This window comes from Telopea speciosissima, chromosome 11 (genome assembly GCF_018873765.1).
Source record: "Telopea speciosissima isolate NSW1024214 ecotype Mountain lineage chromosome 11, Tspe_v1, whole genome shotgun sequence".
In the NCBI taxonomy this organism is placed as follows: domain Eukaryota; kingdom Viridiplantae; phylum Streptophyta; class Magnoliopsida; order Proteales; family Proteaceae; genus Telopea; species Telopea speciosissima.
Genome location: NC_057926.1, coordinates 43,536,757 through 43,551,748, shown reverse-complemented (window position 1 = coordinate 43,551,748; position 14,992 = coordinate 43,536,757). Strand labels below are relative to the sequence as shown.

The following is a 14,992-nucleotide window of genomic DNA, read 5'->3' as shown; positions in this document are numbered from 1 at the left end:
GAGTGGGCGAAATGACCAGCCCGCCCCCTTGATGACCCGAACCCCGCCCCTGTCCAGTCCCATGTTTCATATATATATATATATATATATATATATATATATATATATAAGGGATAAAGTTCTTTGCACTGCGGACGCAGGGTGCTCCCAGACACATAGGGGTGGGCGAAATAACCGGTCCGCCCCCCTGAATGAGTTGAGTTTTAGATTAGGTAAACAAGTAATAGAAGAGGAAGAAGATGGAGAAGGAAGAAGAAGAGAGAAGGAGACGTTTGCAGGGACGAGAAAGAGAAGGAGATTGTTTGAGTTGTAATTGTCGTGTGTGAGAGTGATCTCTCCACACCTATATTGCTTCACTTAATAGGAATACAGAATTACATACACCTCCTTAAGGAGGTAAAGTGTAAAAAAGGAAAAAAGATAGAAATTACATATTAGAGCAACTAGTCAACAGGCTAGTTCCCAAACTACCCTTAGAACATAACTTCTAATAACTCTAACACTCCCCCTCAAGCTGGTGAATATATATCATGCATTCCCAGCTTGCTTAAGTGAGTACTAAACTGAGGAAAAGCAAGAGCCTTGGTGAAGATGTCGGCCAGCTGATCACCAGTTTGTACAAATGGAGTACAAATGTAGCCAGAGTCTATCTTCTCTTTGATGAAGTGCCTATCAACCTCAATGTGCTTCGTTCAGTCATGTTGGACTGGATTGTGGGCAATACTGATGGCAGCCTTGTTGTCACAGTAGTCTCATAGGGCCCTCAGTATCAAATCCCAGTTCCTGAGCAAGTCTCTTCAGCCATATGAGTTCACAAACACTATGAGCCATGGCTCGAAATTCTGCTTCTACACTAGATCTGACTACAACATGTTGTTTTTTGCTTCTCCATGTAACCAAGTTACCTCCCACAAAGGTACAATAACCGGAGGTAGATCTCCTGTCTGTAATGGAGCCAGCCCAATCAGCATCAGTGAAGCCCTCCACTCTAAAGTGATTGTGCCTGGCATACAACAGTTCTTTCCCTGGAGAAGACTTTAAATACCTAAGAATGCGATACACAACATCCAAGTGGCCACTCTTGGGAGCATGCATGAATTGGCTCACAACTCCCACTGCATAAGAGATATCTGGGCGTGCCATAGCAAGATAGATAAGCTTCCCCACTAGTCTTTGGTACTTTCCCGCATCAACCAAAGGAGAACTGCAATCTTCTCCCAGTTTATGATTCTGCTCAATGGGAGAATTTGCTGGTTTGCAGCCTAACATCCCTGTCTCTATCAACAAATCAAGAACAAACTTCCGTTGACATATGTTAATTCCTTTCTTGGTCCTTGATACTTCAATTCCTAAGAAGTACTTCAAGGGGCCTAGATCTTTGATCTCAAACTGTTGTGCCAGGTAGTTTTTCAGTTTACCTATCTCGGCTATATCATCCCCTGTGACCAAAATGTCATCAACATAGACAATGAGGGCTGTGATGGTACCATTGCCCCGCTTGGTAAAGAGAGTGTGATCAGCTTGACTCTGGGAATACCCATTTTTCAGAATAGCCTGTCGGAAGCGTTCAAACCATGCCTTTGGTGATTGTTTGAGACCATATAGTGCCTTCTTGAGGAGGCACACCTTCCCTTCAGCTGAAGGCATTTTGAAGCTTGGAGGGGTTTGCATGTACACTTCTTCTTCCAAGTCACTGTGGAGAAAAGCATTCTTCACATCCAACTGATATAATGGCCAATCATTATTGGCAGCCAAAGATAAGAGGACTCTTATAGAATTGTGCTTGGCCACAGGTGCGAATGTCTCCTGATAGTCAATCCCATAGACTTGACTGTACCCCTTGACAACCAACCTTGCTTTATATCTTTCAATACTGCCATTAGATTTATACTTGATTGTATAGACCCATCTGCAACCAACTGGGACACGTCCCTTAGGAAGATCCACTAATTGCCAAGTACCATTCTTCTCAAGGGCCATCATCTTCTTCAGACATAGCTTGCCTCCACTTTGGGTCAGACATAGCATCAGTAACATTCCTGGGAATAGAAGCTGTAGAGAGAGCAGTAATAAAGGCAATACTTGAGGGAGAAAGAGCACCATAGGAAACAAACCGGGCTATGGGATTAGTACAAGCTCTTTCCCCTTTCTAACAGCAATAGGAAGATCTAAGTCAAATGGAGGAGAAGGGATATCACCTGATTAAGAAGGATGAAGCTCCAGATGTGGATCTAGATCCAAAGAGGACTCTTGGTAGGTCTGCTTTCTTTGGTTATGTATGCCTTCACCCTTTTTGTATGTAATGTGGTAATCCTTCTCCTTACTAGGACCACTTTCAACTACCAATTCTGTATTTACATTGGATTGATCACCAGTATTAACCACCTCCACAGTCTTGTGTGTACCAATGTCAAACATAAAAGGAGAGATAGGGAGAGGAGAATTAAGGAAATCAGCAGCCTGTTCACTTCCACACTTCTCCCCCTGAAGAGGATGCTGAGAAGGGGCAAAGAAAGGAACAGATTTAAGGAAGGTGAAATCCTTGGAGATAAGACTCCGGCGAGGAGAAGGGTGGTAGCACTTGTAACCCTTGGTAGTAGAAGAGTACCCAAGGAAGAGACACTTGAGGGCTTTGGGATCAAGCTTAGTGCGTGCAGATTTGTTTAAATGCACATAACAAACGCAACTAAAGACTTTAGGGGGAAGAGAAAATGCAGAAACCTTGGGAGATAAGATGTCCAAGGGAGAGCTGAAATCAAGAAGCTTAGTAGGCATGCGATTGATGAGAAAAGAGGCAGTGAGAAGAGCAGCAGACTAAAAGGTCTTGGGGACATGCATACCAAACAAGAGACTACGGGTTACCTCCAATAAATGGCGGTTCTTCCTCTCAACAACCCCATTTTGTTGGGGTGTGTCAACACACGCTAGCTGATGGAGAATGCCATGATCAGTAAAGAAGGTTTGGAGGCCACCAAACATGTATTCCCCCCCTTTATCAAATCGAACAACTTTGATCCGAGTGTCAAACTGAGTAAGAATCATTTGATAGAATGTTTTAAATGCATCACAAACATCACTTTTATGTTTTATAAGAACTGTCCAAGTAGCACGAGAAAAATCATCAACAAAGGATACAAAGTATCGATAACCAAATAAAGAGGTAGTAGGGGAGGGTCCCCAAACATCAGTATGTACAATATGGAAAGGAGCAGCAGTTCTATTACCATGATATGGATAAGAAGAACGACATGTATGTTTGGCAAACATACATGGTTCACAGTGAAAAACATGAGAAGAAGCAACAGTAGAAAATAAGTGAGGTAACTGTTTCCTCATTACAACAAAAGATGGATGGCTAAGACGGTGATGCCATAACATAACAGACTCTACAAAGCTACTATCAGTACTTCCACACACAAAAGACTGAGCTGTGGTAACAGAAGGGTAAAAAAGGTAAAGGCCTTGCTCTTCACATCCACTACCAATAATCCTCTTCGTCACCAAATCCTGAAAAAGACAGTGAGAAGGGAAAAATGTGACACAACAGTTCAAAGATTTAGTCAGGTGACTCACAGATAAAAGATTAACTGCAAGATTAGGGACATGAAGAACTGAAGTAAGAGAAATAGAAGAGGTGACAGGAATGCTACCCTTACCAGATATGGAGGATAGGGAGCCATCAGCTATCCTAACCTTATCGTTACCAGAGCAAATGGTATAGGTATCATAATTATAGGACGTACCAGTCATGTATTTAGTGGCACCAGAGTCAATGACCCAAGACTGGGCTGCAGTAGGGATTGAGGTGGAGACATGTAAGGCTGAGGATGATGAGGAGCTGGCTGCAGTAGGTGAAGGAGATGTGCTGAGCTATGACATGACCCTGCGGACCACTGTATCCATGAAGTGGGAGTCTTCCTGTGTAGTATCTGCCTTTGTCATCACTGTATGAGCTCGAGCTCCTCCTCTACGGCCACCACGACTCCGTGTGCCAAGAGGACGGCCATGAAGAGACCAACACCTATCCTTGGTATGGCCAGTTCTCCCACAATGATCACATTTAAACCTGTCCTTACCAACTCCACTGGCACTAACAGTCTCCACTGTGTTGGCTACCTCACGGTTAGGCCCTGGGCCTCTACCACCTCCACGGGTGTCTCTAGAAGAACTAGAATGGAGAGCTGATCTCTTAAGAGAGGATACAGGAGCTGGTTCCATAGCAACACGCCGAGTCTCCTCACTCTGTAAGTAACTACACACCTCACTAAGAGATGGAAAGGGAGATCGGCCTAAGATCTGAAGCCTGATGGGCTCATAGTCAGGGTTCAGACCACCAAGTAGAGTGAAGACACGCTCTTTTTCGAGAGTCCGGTATACCTTAGCTTCATCCTATGGATCCTTTAGGTGGAGATCCCTGTAGTGGTCATATTCTTCCAACAGGGTAAGAAAGGCATTGTAGTATTCAGAAATTATCTTGTCACCCTGCCTCATGGAGTTAATCTTCTGGTGAAGCTGATAGACCTTAGCAGAGTCACCCACTCTATCAAAAGTTTGGGAAACACAGTCCCAGATTGCCTTGGCAGTTTCCTTTCGGATAAATCTTCGTCCAATCTCAAGAGTCATGGAGAAGATTAACCATGTCATGACTGTAGAATTGTCGGCCTCCCATTGATCATAGGTAGGTGACCCAGGCTCTGGAGTTGTAATGGTGCCTGTAATGTATCCCAATTTTCTTTTACTCTTGAGTGACAACCTCACAGAGTGTGACCAGTCCAAGTAATTGGTACCATCAAGCTTCACAAAGGAGATCTGGGTAGGTATGTTCTCATAAACAACCGGAGGAGGTGTGGGAAGGGGCTGTGAAGCAGCCGAACCAACCCCAGATGTAGGCGTATCAACCATATTATATGGGAAAGAGCACTTGACCATAAAACAGATAACAAGCAGCAGTTGGGGAGTACACACTCAACCCAAATAGAAGAGTCCAATACCAAACAGAAAGTCCAGCAAGGAAAAAAACACAGATGTAGGCTGGTCCTTAACACTTTGCAAGAAGTAATACAAGCTTAAAAAAGGTCCAAGATCTCAAACAATATGGCCATTATCATTCTTCAACCAAGAAATCAGCATAGGGCAGCCCAAATACAAAAAACACAGAGGAAGTGCAGTTTCGGTTTACCTGGGCAGAACAGAGATTCCATAAAAAACTGAGATAGTTCCAATAGGAACTTCAAGCTGCAAGGAGGGACTTAAGGGGCCTGATAAGCACTCTTGGGCGATTCCAAAGAGCCATTCCAAGGCTGAAACACATCTGAAATGAGAGAGAAACAGAAGCTGCAACTTCTGGCTGGCGGAAATTTCTGTGGTAGCTGTAAGAGCTACAAAGACATAAGGGAGCTCCAGCAGAGTTCAAACAGCAGCTTCAACTACACCAATAGGTCAAATCGAACCTATTCCATGCTCTTTCAGCAATCTTCTACATAGGGATCTTCTCCTTGAACCCCTTTGTATCTTAGGGTTTCAAAGAGAAGAAAAAGAATAGGAGAGAGGAGCTAGAACACGACTCTCAAACCTGCTCTGATACCAAGTTGAGTTTTAGATTAGGTAAACAAGTAATAGAAGATGAAGAAGATGGAGAAGGAAGAAGAAGAGAGACGGAGACGTTTGGAGGGCAGAGAAAGAGAAGGAGAATGTTTGAGTTGTAATTGTCGTGTGTGAGAGTGATCTCTCCACACCTATATTGCTTCACTTAATAGGAATACAGAATTACATACATGTGTAAAAAAGGTAAAAAGATAGAAATTACATATTAGAGCAACTAGTCAACAGGCTAGTTCCCAAACTACCCTTAGAACATAACTTCTAATAACTCTAACAGAATGACCCTAACCCCACCCCTGTCCAGCCCCATGTGTCTGTTGTACCTTGCGCTCCCGGACAGAGAATGTTGCTCCATAAAATAATTGCAGTTCCTTTTTGTTGAAGACTATTGAGGGGTGGGCGAAATAACCGGTCTGCCCCCCTGAATGACCCAAACCCCACCCCTGTCCAGCCCCATGTGTCTGTTGTAGCTTGCGCTCCCGGACAGAGAACGTCGCTCCATAAAATAATTGCAGTTCCTTTTTGTTGAAGACTATCGAGTATTGTGCAGGTTTAGAAATAGTCCCCACGAGCATGGTTTGATAAGTTCAGCTCCATTGTCTACTAAGTTTGGGTTCTCTCAGTGCTATTCTGATCATTCTATTTTTGTTCGTCGTCAAGGTTCCAAAATGGTCTATGTGGATGATATTAGTATATCTGGTAATGATGATTCTGGTATTACTCAAGTTAAATCATATCTTCATCAACATTTCCAGATGAAAGACTTGGGTGTTCTCAAATATTTCCTTGGTATTGAAGTGTTGCGAAGTAAGAAAGGTGTTACTTTATCTCAAAGGAAATATGTTCTTGATCTTTTGACTGACATTGGAATGCTTGCTTCCAAACCTGTAGATACTCCCATGGATCTTCATAAAAAAATTTGGGTCTGTGTAGAGAGGATTTTTCCTATGTTCGTCAGTATAGAAGATTAGTTGGGAAACTTATTTACCTTACTGTCACTCGCCTTGACATATCCTTTGTCGTTGGAGTCATTAGTTAGTTCATGCAACATCCAAAGAAAATTCACTGGGATGCTGCCTGTCGTGTGTTGTGATATCTAAAGGGTGCTCTTGGTAAGGGTCTTATTTATCAACCTAACCGATATGCTAATCTGGTTGGGTTTTCTGATGTTGATTGGGCTGGTGCTGATAATGATAGGCATTCCACCATTGGTTATTGTACATTTTTGGGTGGTAATCTAGTCACCTAGAATAGCAAGAAACAAACTACTGTTGCTCGATCGAGCGCTGAGGCCAAATATCAGGCAATGGCACATACTATAGTTGTGCTGATGTGGGTAAAATCATTGCTCCAAGAATTGGGGTTTCCTATTACTCAACCTATGAAGATGTTTTGCGATAATCAAGCTGCTATATATATTGCAAGTAATCCAGTATTTCATGAGAGGACTAAACACATTGACGTTGATTGTCACTTTGTTCGGGATGTTGTTTTGAAGAAATTGGTTTCTACTCCCTTTGTCTTTAGACTCTCTACTACCAATCAACTTGGTGATATGTTTACTAAGCCACTGTTTGGACCTGCATTTCGAAAAAGTTTTTCCAAGCTGGGCTTAGGTTATTTGTATGCCCCAACTTGAGGAGTGTTGAAGACTATTATCGATATTAATGTAAGTCTCAGTATTAGCGCCTGGTGCTAATACCGAGATGGGTGAGAAGGGTAGTTTAGGTATGGTTTGTTATTTATTTTTTATTTTCTTTTCCTGTTTTGCCCTTAGTGATAATATATATTGAAGATTAGTGGGAGATCACACACAAGGTGACTCCCGAGTTGCACATCATCTTCCTTTCGCTCTCTTGGTTTCCTCTGTTTTTCTCTTTCTTTTTCTCACATTGTTTTACAAAAACTATCAAGTACATAGAAGAGGGGAGCCAATCTCGATCAAAATATTGGATCTGATCGAGATTCCCTCTTCCTATATGTCTCCTTCACTTGTTCTAAGAGTGAGGAGTTGTCCTAGTTCAAGTAGGACTGTTTAGTCCTAGTTTGTTTATGTTTTACTTTGAATCCTATTGTAATTAGGTGTAGGTAGTTTCTAATTTATTCCTATTGTCATATTGTAACTAGGATTCCTAACTAAGTAAGGAATCCTCCACTTATTGTAATTTCAAATATATAAAAGGATGGGCGAGGGAGACTGTCAAGTTCGATCACTATCTTGACAGTTTTCCTCTCCCCATTCTCGGTTTTGGTTTCTTCAGTGTTTCTATCGTTAGACCTTTTTTTTTTTTTTCTCTTTGCTTTTGTTTGGGACAAAACTTTTGGTGAACATTAAAAATGTCATTGATGTTTTGGAAGATTCCTTTTGGTGCCAACCATGCTTCTTTTACTCCTCAGGTAAATGTTTTGACTCATACTGCTGATGTAGTGCCGGATGGTAAGCAGCTTGCAAAGATAAAAACGTTGAAAGAGAAGCACAGGGAACAAGACCAAATAGAAATATTTGGTGGACTTCCGACAGAATATCAGACAGTTAAGGAGAAGCTTCAGTCACCTGTCCTGGAACAAGCTGATGCAGTTAAGGAGAAGCTTCAGTCACCTGTCCTGGAACAAGCTGAGCCAGATGCATGTGCAATTTCGACTTCAGAGGGGTCAATCCTGTCTAAGGTTTTGACTGCAGAAAATTGTACTTCCTCCCCCATGCCTGGAAATAATATGCAACCAGAAGGTACCGTTGGTGTGCAAAATTGTTGTCTTACTTTCTTTGATGTAAAAAATAATGCAGATAACTTGAATGTTTCAGCAGGAGAACAGGAAAATGAAAATGGTAGTATCATAAATGCAGAAGCCTGCAGCAACCGAGCTGGAATTGATGATGAAGTTTCTGATTTAACTAACCAACGAGTGGGAGAAAAGATTGACATGGTCCATGGAACTGATGAGCTGCTCAATAGCAACCAAGATCTGCAGGAAAAATATGCGGGTGGATATGTAAAGCCAAAAAATGGTTTGGCGAATCTAGAAGTTCAAAAGAGTGAAAAATATAGCATTACGAGTATCAAACGTGAAAAAAATGAAGAACTAGCTGGAATTGAAGAACAGATGGAAGTAAATACTTTTCCAGTTGCTGCAAAGGCTGAAGGAAAAGTTGAAGTTAATGGTATCCTGTTACATAGAGGTGGAAATGCTTGTTCATCTGGTTTGACTGTGAAACTTAAGGAAGGGCACAACTTACTAGATGGAGAAAATGTGGTTTCTGTTTTTCCATTGGAAAAGGTGGAGGATAATAATGTATCAGAGGAGACCCAAAAGGGCATGGAGAAGCCTAGAGGTGTTCCAGGTAGAAAAAGGAAGGGGAAAAAATTTCATCCACACTTGCGTGATAAGTTGAGGAAGCTGGAAACTGAGACTTTTATGAAAGGATGTCAGAATAGGGGGGAACCTGGAATTAGTGAAGAGTATAAAAGGAGCAGGGCACAAGAAGACTGTGATGTGTGTCTGTCTGAAAGCAAAACTTTAACTAATGAAACACCTTTAATTGGTATACCGAAGGAAGAAATTGAGTCTTCTGGTTCCAAAGATGATGCAAAAATTAAGGATGATGACAAGATGGAGAGTTATAACGAAAAAGCTATACCTCATGCAGTTACTGGGATCAAGGTGGAGGGGCCTGAACCAGCAGAGGGCGGTGCCCTTTGGGACATTTTCCGGAGGGAAGATGCACCTAAGCTGGAGGCTTATCTTAGGAAGTACAGTAGGGAGTTCAGACACATCCTTTGTAATCCTGTGGATCAGGTAATGACAGATCAGTTTGGAATGTTATGTATGCGAATCTCTTGTTTTAATTATTGGTGATAACCTCTGATGCAGAATATCTGATCGTCAAATGTACCATTAGTTCATCATAATTGAACTGCATAACAGGTTATCCATGTCAAGTACGTAACTTCTAATATTTTTTGATACAGGTTTCTCATCCCATTCATGATCAGACTTTCTACCTAACTGCAGGGCATAAAAGGAAGCTCAAAGAGGAATTTGGTTTGTTTATAATTCACAGAAACTTGCTCAGTCTAGATGCAGTTTGCTGGTTTGTTTATACTGTCAAATCCATTTTTTTAATAGGAATTGAACCTTGGACTTTTGTGCAAAAACTTGGAGAGGCAGTATTTATTCCGGTAGGCTGTCCTCATCAAGTTAGAAATCTCAAGGTATGTCAATTTAAATAGGTTTTTAAGAATCTCTTATTTGCTATTAATGAAAATCTTCATTCATAAATTCTGTTTATATTCTCTTGTTAAATTTTAGTTAGGCATGGCATTGAATTGGTCTCTACTGAAAACAATGTAGATCAGGTGGATTTACCGAATCTGCTGGGTTTGACTTAGATACTTAAAACCATATACATACCTTGATTTGTTTGGAAAGTTCTGATGGAGTAGGAAAGGAATTTTAGTTAAGTTTAGTTTTTTTTTTTTTGGGGGGGGGGGGGTTTGTGAAGGGTTCTATGTGTACTTCTAGTCGTCAAGGTGTCACCTAGGTGGGCCTTGGTGCCCAAGATGACCAGTTGGCTTATGAATCATGGCACTCGAACCTACACGATATCCCCAAAATATTTTAAGTATACATGGAATCTGGCACTTGCGTAAGGAGTCTTGTTGTTTTGGCACCATGAAAACTGTTGTGTGTGTGAGAGCCAGATTTCAATACCCTTACAGATTTCAGTGGAGTCATTATTCTTTCCATTTCCTCTCAATTTCGATTTTGATATTCACTCAAAGATAAATATTTCGCTAAACTTCCCCAATTTCGAGGGAAACTTAGAACACTCATTTTACCAAAGCATAATTTTTGGAAAAATGGAGAAGTGTAGAGGTTTCTGAATACAAAATAGAGGTAGTGGCAAACTTACAAACTAAAATAATAAGATAAATAATACCACAGTACTACTTGTGAATACAATAATAACATATAAAAGTAATGGTGAACTTGGAGATCAAAATTTTAGGTTGTGGATTCAGGTCACTGTTGCTCCTAATGAGTGCAAAATTTTTCTAATGGAAAATGCCATTAGGAAGGGAAGATGGCTGTGTTAAAACTTAAAAATAAATAAAATATCATTTTACTTCTCCCCCCACCCCCACCCGAAACAAAAAATAAAAATCATGTCATCATCTAATGCTAATTTTTTATCACTTGCAGTCATGCATAAAGGTCGCACTTGACTTTGTATCACCTGAAAATATTCTTGAGTGCAACCGCTTGACTGAGGAGTTTCGTTCACTTCCACATAATCACAGGGCCAAGGAAGACAAACTGGAGGTATCGTTATCATACGTCTTTCTACAATCGTCCTATAATTCAGTGAAATTTTATGCTCTTTGGTATATCGTTGTGGTTCCATATGTATATTGTTGGTTAATCCATTGAATAGTCAATAATGGAAACATGTTCTGGATGCAGTTGCCTTACCTCAATGGCATATATGGTGCATTCTTCCAATGTATTGATGATCTTTGTATGAGATGAATCTTAACATGTTATATGCATTATTAATTTTTTCCCCTGGGACTTGGCTTAATTATGTCTGTTTGATAGTTAGTTCATCTGATTATTTTGCTTTCTGCTCAGGATAGTTCAACCCCCTCCCTCAGCGCCTCAAATAATAGTCCTGGTACATTAGCATACACAAATGATGAGGTACCAGAAGGACAACCTGTAGCTTTTCTATGAATGTGTGTGGCACATCACATACTCCTCTTTTGAAGTGCACTCTTGTCATGCATCATCCATGAACCGCACCTTTTTTTTCTCACTTTAAGTCAAAAGGATTTTATTAGAAAGTGTGTAAAACATGGAGTCGAAAAGAAGCAGCAGGCCTCTATATACTGTACAAAAGGGCAGAGCTCACATCAGTGCTGGACACCCCCCCCCCCCCATAAAAAAAAAATAAAGAAAGAAAATGAGACATAAAATCCATGAGATCTCTTTTTTTCCAAAATTCCTAAAAAAGAATCCCCAAAGCCCAATCAATTCTATTTTTACTGAGCACTAGCTCATTAAAACGTAAAGCATGATACATTAGTATATGATTAGATTTGTCTTTGTTTATTTCAACTAGGTGGGGTGGAATATGATGTTTGCTTTTTGGTTCCTGTTTTGGACGAATAACGTATCCAGATGATCTAACCACAGAATTGTTTACTATATAAAAGAGTAAAAAACTGTGTTTTAATATGCTAAAATGAGTTTCCCACTCCTGATTTTTGCATGAGCAATGATGCTTATGATCATAAACAGTTGGCCTTTTGAATGAACAAGATAACATTTCATGTAGGGCAGATGACAGACTCATTCAGTTCTCATTAATAGGAACTATAATCTCATTTCAGTTAAGATCATGGTTCGAAATTTCGACAGAAATGTAAAAATTTCGGCGACCTATTTTGGTTCGACATTAGTTGAAACGATTTAGCATGTGAATTGAAGGGTCTTCAATGTTTCTGTTCCCCCCCCCCCCCCCCACCGAACTGGACTATTTTCTGGTACCATTTCAGCATTTAGGTGGTATATTTTGGTTTTGACAGGAGTCGAAATCCTAGCTGAAACTGAAATCTTAAACCTTGGTTAAGTAGAGAATGTCCCTATCCATTTCTCTCAAACATCAGGACCCTAATTACACAGGGATATTGTTAGAAGAGAGGAGACAATATGAAATGGCTTGAGTAAATTGATCTTCACACTCAGCCCCTTCATTTATAACATTCACTTATAAGGCAGAATTACAATACTGTCCCAGTATAGCCGACTATGCTTATCACAGGGTAAAAGCAAAGAAAAAACCCAAAATACCCTTATCGGGTTACATAACTCAACACTCCCCCTCAAGTTGGTGCATAGATATCACACATGCCCAACTTGACTAGACTAGGATGAAATAACTTTCCACTTAACCCTTTAGTGAATATATCTGTAAGTTGATCATCAAATTTCAAAAAAGGTATACAAATCTGCCCACTTTCTAACTTCTCCTTGATGAATTGTCTATCGATCTCCACATGTTTGGTACGATCATGTTGCACTGGATTGTGAACAATGTTGATCGCTGCTTTGTTGTCACAATACAACATCATTGGACAATGAACAGAACCACCTATATCCTGGAGTAAGCTCTGAAGCCACAATAGCTCACATATGCCCTGGGCCATGGCACGGAATTTTGCTTTAGCGCTGGACCTAGACACCACATTTTGCTTTTTACTTCGCCATGTGACAAGGTTACCTCCTACAAAGGTACAATAGCCTGAAGTAGATTTCCTGTCAGGGTTATCACCCCAGTCAGCATCTGTGTAAGCCTCAATGCGAAGATGATCATGTGGAGATAGGCGAATCCCTTTCCTGGAACTGACTTCAAATAGTGGAGAATACGAAGAACAACTGCCATATGGTGGAGTAGGGATCATGTATGAACTGACTAACCAAGCTAACTGCTAATGCAATGTTTGGTCTAGTGTGGGAGAGAGATTAGTTTTCCCACCAACCGGTGATAGCGCCCCTTATCAACAGGATCACCATCCTTCTCTTGTAGACGAGTAGTAGCCTCCAAAGGGGTGTCACATGGGTGACATCCTAACAAACCAGTCTCTGAGAGTAAGTCCAGAACATATTTCCTTTGGGAGAGAAAGATGCCTTTGGGAGAACGGGCAACTTCAATCCCAAGGAAGTACGTGAGCTGTCCTAGATCTTTTATTTCAAATTCTTGTCCCAAGAAAGTCTTCAGGTGAGAAACTTCATCTGCATCATTTGGTCACCACTGACCACTGTGTCATCGACATAGACTATGAGAAGAGTAATCTTATCTCCTTTCTGCTTGATGAACAAGGTGTGATCAACATTGCCTGTTTGTGTCCTACAGAGATCATTGCTTTATGGAACCTGCCAAACCAAGCCCGAGGAGATTATTTCAGCCCATATAATGCCCTCTTCAGTCTGCAAGTCTTCCCACAAGTCTTGTCACAAAAAAAACCTGGTGGAACGTCCAGATAAACTTCCTCCTCCAGCTCTCCATGAAGAATGCATTTTTTCACATCCAATTGCTGCAAATCCCAACCAAGATTGACAGCATATGACAGCAAAACCCGAACAGTGTTCAATTTTGCCGCTGGGGCAAATGTCTCCTGACAATCAATCCTATAGGTCTGAGTAAAACCCTTAGCCACCAGCCTGGCCTTATTATATCTGTCTATTGTTCCATCAGGCTTCTGTTTGACAACAAACACCCATTTGCAACCTAATGTTTTCTTGCCTGAAGGAAGCACCACCAGCTCCCACATCTCATTTTTGGATAAGGCCGTCATTTCTTCCAACACGGTTGCTTTCCACTTTGGATCTACCATTGCCTCCTGCCATTTTTGAGGAATAGAATCAGATGAAATAAAGGACACAAATGCACGATTGGAAGGAGACAAAGCATCATAAGAAACAAAATTGGTGATGGGATGTTGGGTGCAAGATCTAATGCCTTTACGGGCAGCAATAGGTAAATTAAGAGAGGGACCCTTACCAGGTAATGCAGCAAAATCTGGATCTGGATCAAGTTCTGACGGTTGGAGAAGTGGTATAGTAGTGGTAGTCTCAACTTGCTCTTTATGCTTCAGGGTGTAGACTTGATCAACAGGAATTTGACTCACAAGTCTGCGCTTCCCCTGAATAGGAAGTAAACTAGAGACTAAAGCTGGAGGCTCTGGAGAAGAAGGCTCCCCTTGAATAGGAGCCGGTAGATGAGTAGGCACATCTTCAAATGCTAGATCATGCTCCCCCTGAAGAGGTGGCTGAGAATAATATGTCAGGGATTCATGGAAGACAGTGGCAATGGTAACAAATGTACGTCGAGAAGGTGGATGATAACATTTGTATCCTTTCATGGTGGCGGAGTAGCCCAAAAATATACACTGAATGCTCCGAGGATTGAGCTTACCATGAAGATGATGGTTGCGAACATAGCAAACACAACCAAAAATTTTTGAGGGGACCACAAAAGAGGAAGATCCTTGAAGGAGGTCAATAGGAGTACGCCCATCAAGTACAAGGGTAGGCATACGGTTAATGAGGTATGCAGTGGTGAGGATAGCATCACTCCAATATTGAGGAGGAATCTGCCGTGTAAACATAATGGCCCGAGCCACTTCCAAAAGGTGCCGATTTTTCCTTTTGGCAACTCCATTCTGGGAAGGGATGTCTACACAGCTGGTTTGATGGAGGATACCATTCTCTGCCAAATAGGTTTGGAATTGACCTTCCATGTATTCTCTGCCATTATTACTCCGTAGAATTTTTAATGTGGCAATGAATTGGGTTTGAATCATACGATGGAATAGCTGGAAATATCAAA

General features: G+C 41.1%; 1 protein-coding gene across 2 annotated transcripts in view; it reads left to right on the top strand.

Moving 5' to 3' along the window:
• LOC122645932 (lysine-specific demethylase JMJ25-like) overlaps nucleotides 1-14,992 on the top strand; it is a 65,925-nt gene that overhangs the window by 41,753 nt on the left and 9,180 nt on the right. The window contains exons 7-11 of one of the 2 annotated variants that reach the window (XM_043839348.1): nucleotides 7,999-8,107; nucleotides 9,182-9,396; nucleotides 9,570-9,642; nucleotides 9,727-9,812; nucleotides 10,804-10,923. In XM_043839348.1, the coding sequence (XP_043695283.1) occupies nucleotides 7,999-8,107; nucleotides 9,182-9,396; nucleotides 9,570-9,642; nucleotides 9,727-9,812; nucleotides 10,804-10,923 (603 nt within the window). Of the gene's footprint in view, nucleotides 1-7,998; nucleotides 8,176-8,220; nucleotides 8,339-8,555; nucleotides 9,054-9,181; nucleotides 9,397-9,569; nucleotides 9,643-9,726; nucleotides 9,813-10,803; nucleotides 10,924-14,992 lie in introns of those variants that run through there. The other variant, XM_043839347.1, reaches the window with a different exon arrangement.